Source organism: Arachis ipaensis, chromosome B8 (assembly GCF_059453495.1).
Source record: "Arachis ipaensis isolate K30076 ecotype BB chromosome B8, ASM5945349v1, whole genome shotgun sequence".
NCBI classification, from domain to species: Eukaryota; Viridiplantae; Streptophyta; class Magnoliopsida; order Fabales; family Fabaceae; genus Arachis; species Arachis ipaensis.
The window spans coordinates 37175040-37179150 of record NC_142443.1 but is presented as its reverse complement, the minus strand read 5'-3'; the positions used below and the strand labels follow the sequence as shown (position 1 = coordinate 37179150).

Here is a 4111-nt window from a genome sequence, read left to right as displayed (position 1 = left end):
TTGAAGGTCGTTCACATCGCTCAACATCGCTTCTTCGTGGGATAACAAACTTTTTTCTTTGCTTCTCTCTTGATATTCTTGCATCTCAGCCATGACCTTGTCAAACGCCCGGTGCAGAACTCCGGTCAACTCCTCGGACTCAGATGCAAATTCGCATATATTGTGCGACCAAAACACCAATTCATCGAATCTTTTACTTCTCGGATCCAGTAGAGGCTCATCTTGGCTGCTCTTGATGTGTGTGTGCGTCCTCTTTATGTTCTTCCTCCAGCATTCCAGTATGTATTTCGGTGCTATGTTATCCACTCGCTCAAAGCTTAGGACGCTTAGGAAATGGTGGCACAATATGCCCCTTGACTCAAATAGCAAGCACTGGCACTTTACCTCTCGTGATACTGCGTCATAGGTGACGACAAAATTGTTGAATGTGGAGTTAGCAACTTGCTCTACGACTTCGTATGTTGTGAAACCTAGGGTGGAATGCAGTGATCTTGTGATACAGTTCACTTTACCTCTTGATTGAGCTTGAACTTCCCTGAACTTGTCATGGGTATAGACATGCTGAAACTGTGCCTCTATTGCTGATTTTGTTGCACACGGTATCATGCTGTGAAAATCTGCAGCATCGAATTCTCTCTCTGTTTGCTCTCTACTTGCTAGGTAATTGTCGTATTGCTTCACGAATTGTCTCAAGGAGCTGTTGCGTGTAATAAATTTGTTGAAAAATGAATGCATGCTCTCGCTCCTTTGTGTGCTTCTCATCCCGGCTCAGAAGTGGTGATCCAAGTACACTGGAATCCACATATGCCGATTCTCGTACAGCTCTGCAGAATAAACCGAACCAATAAGGTGTGGTGAACCGAAAATATTTCATGTTTTGAAAAAAAAATGTATGGACATGAAAATAATTCGATTTGAAACCTCAGTTACCTGACAGCCACTTGTTGCCTTCGAGGCTGTACTTTGTGAGAAAATCGTTCCAGTTTCTATCAAATACGTCTTTTATGTACGAGTTCCAAACAACATGGCTCATCTCTTGATTAATTTCGTTGTGTTGCTTGTAACCATTTAGTTTGTTTGGGATCTTCTTCATGATGTGCCAGATGCACCACCGGTGAATTGTTGTTGGCATGCAGACCTCAATGGCCCTTTGAATCGATGCGCATTAGTCGGTAAGAATGCCTTTTGGTGCCTTCCCTCCCATGCAATGGAACCAACACTCAAAATAGCCATTTGAATAATTGGATGTCCTCATTTTTCATCAGCGCGCAACCGAGAAGCGTCGACTGACCGTAGTGATTCACGCCCACAAAAGAACCTAAAACCAGATTGTACCTGCATAAATAGACACACCTAGACCATGGTGAACCGCAATTTGTACATTCACCGAACATAAAACTATATGTGACTGAAAGGAATACCTATTTGTGTTGTAGGTAGTGTCAAATGAAACCACGTCTCCGAAATACTCACATGCGGCCCTGCTTCTTGCGTCGGCCCAGAATGCATGTTTAATGCAATGATCGCCTTCGAAGTTGAGCTCAAAGAAGAAATTTTGGTTCTTCTCTTTCATTCTTAGTAGGTACTTCCCAAATTCTTTGGCATCGTCTTGTTTCGAAATATTCCGTACTTCCCTTGTGATGTAATTTCTCACGTCTTTTTCTATAAAACTTAGTTCATGGTGGTTGCCAACTAATGCCACAAATGATTGTTAAGTTTTGCTTGGTCTGATTTCGGCTTCCTCGTTGGTTTTGATGGTGCGACGAATGAACATGTTAAGCTCCCTGTGTTGTTTGAGCATCTCTGGCCGGTCTGGATAGCAAGGATGTGAGTGATTCAAAACAACTTTAGAAATTGTCCAAAGACCAACATCCTTCATTATGTGTACGTAAATCCTGGCCGGACAATTTAACCCAGCTGAAGGGTTTGTCTTCAAAGTTGGAGATATCTTGGATTTCCACCTCCCCTCTCTAGTGAATACAATGAGTTGATTCTTAATCTTGTCTCCGTCCCGAGTTGTGTTCCTTATTTTCATAGAAAAACCGGCAAGTTTGGAATAATGTTTGTAGAACTTTCTAACTTCTTCTAGTGTCTTGAAAATCATTCCCACCTTTGGGACAAATTTTTCATCCACAACACAGCTGGTCTGCATGGTGAACCGAAAAGCTTTATTACGGTGAAAGAATTATATAGTGCTCAGTGAACAAAACAGAATATATTCCTCTAATTTGTTTTTAGACTCCTTTCTGCATACCGAACCGAACACATGCTCATGGTGAAACAACTCTATAATACTTACCGAACCAAAAAATTTCTCATAGTGAACGAAAGATAATCCATTATACAAAACCAAATTCGAAACAACTCTGTCTACAATTTAGATATTATCAATTCAATTCAGATTTAGATCACTTCCATCCATTCAATTCAATTCAAATAAAATTAGCAATTGCATTCCATTGAATTCGATTCAAAATTCAATAATCCAAACCTTATCAAATTGATGCGTTTCGAAAGAATAATCTAAATCGCACTCATTCAACTGATTTGAAGTTGATTCATTCATTGTTTCAATTCAGAAATCCAGATCGAAGAAGAAAACGAAGAAGAAGAAGAACGACGAAGCTAATTACGTCGAAGTCAATCCAGATCCATAACGCAGAGAAGAAAAACGCGAACAGAAGAGAACAAGAAATTTTATTAGGTTGAAGAGAACAAGGTTTACGTTGAGAAAGCTTTATCACGCAGCAGAAGGTTTACGTTATATACGTTATATGAGGCGCCTGTATAATAAACGACTGTGAGGTGGGAAACACACATGTGGAGAAAGTTACTTGGATAACATCCATGTATTTTTTACATGGATGTAGAGCTTTTCTGATATAAAAGCTATAAAAATTTGTTATAAATTATGGATAGGCTAATTTTATCCTTAAAACTAATTGTAAGTTGAGTTAGTAAATTTCAATTTACATAATTAATATTTAGTTAGTTTTGAAAAGATGGTATAATTTGCGATTTAGATGGATAAATTCATATAATTCGTGAATTGAGTAGATTATCTGGTTTTTCCTTTTGTTCTTTAACAAATTATTTTTATGTATAAAAAATGATAAAATTGGTTAATTACTTCAAATCAAAGTCTGAAAATGATAAAATCGCTTTTAAGCTTTGTTTTAAGTTGATTATAAGCATTTTATAAATGCATTTTTTTGTTTATTAAGCGAGTTGAGTGGAGTGAGATTAGGTTAGCTTATTTTTCTTAAACCAAAAAAAAAAAAAAGTGTGTTAGCTTATACTTACTATTTCAACTTACAATTTGGGTTCGAATTGACCACTTTGACAACTCTCTCATGAAATTATTAATCTAAAGTGAAAATATAATATATTAGACAACAAAAATAATAAGCTAAAGTGACCGATAAATATTGTGTTAAGGGGAGTACTATAATTTTTTTATCCAATTTTTCAAGTAAAAGTTATTATGTCAACCTAGTTATCAATTGATGGAAACTAATAATAATTAAACAAAATATCCAATATCTATATTAATGAAAACACTATGTTAACGAAACACCAACTCATCAATCTTAGTTGTTGGATTCAATGATGGCTCATACTAACTGCTCCTAATATCTGTGTACCTTTTCTTTACATTACGCTTACTCCCAAAATTCTAACATATATTCAAGTATAACTTTATCTACTTGCTTAAAACTTAAAAACATTTAGACAACAAGACATAATATATATACCTCATAATTCAAATAATAAACATTCACATTTTACTTTAAGTGATATTGAATCAAATAAAACCCCAAAACTATTAAAACTAGAATTTGAAATTTATTTTACTACTTCATATACTATAATCCCTAAAACATGCTCCTTAAGTCTTACAATACAGGTTACCTTCTCTCTAAATTGTGCTTAAATAACATCTTTTTGTTACTCACTATCAAGAGCATGATTATATTGCTTTATAAATTGGATCAACGTGCTTAATTATTTGAATAATAAACTTAAAAAAAATTAAGTATGCATGTTCTCAGTGTACATTGTAACGATCCAATTTTTAGTACATTACGAACATTTCGAAAATTGAATGTTA

General features: G+C 35.5%; 1 protein-coding gene across 1 annotated transcript; it reads right to left on the bottom strand.

Annotated features, from left to right (window-relative positions):
• Nucleotides 1-1711: 1711 nt before the first annotated feature.
• On the bottom strand, nucleotides 1712-2152 carry LOC148547715 (uncharacterized). The gene has a single exon (XM_088495530.1). It carries the CDS (start codon nucleotides 2150-2152, stop codon nucleotides 1712-1714), a length of 441 nt encoding a protein of 146 aa, XP_088351656.1.
• Between the last annotated feature and the right edge of the window lie 1959 nt (nucleotides 2153-4111).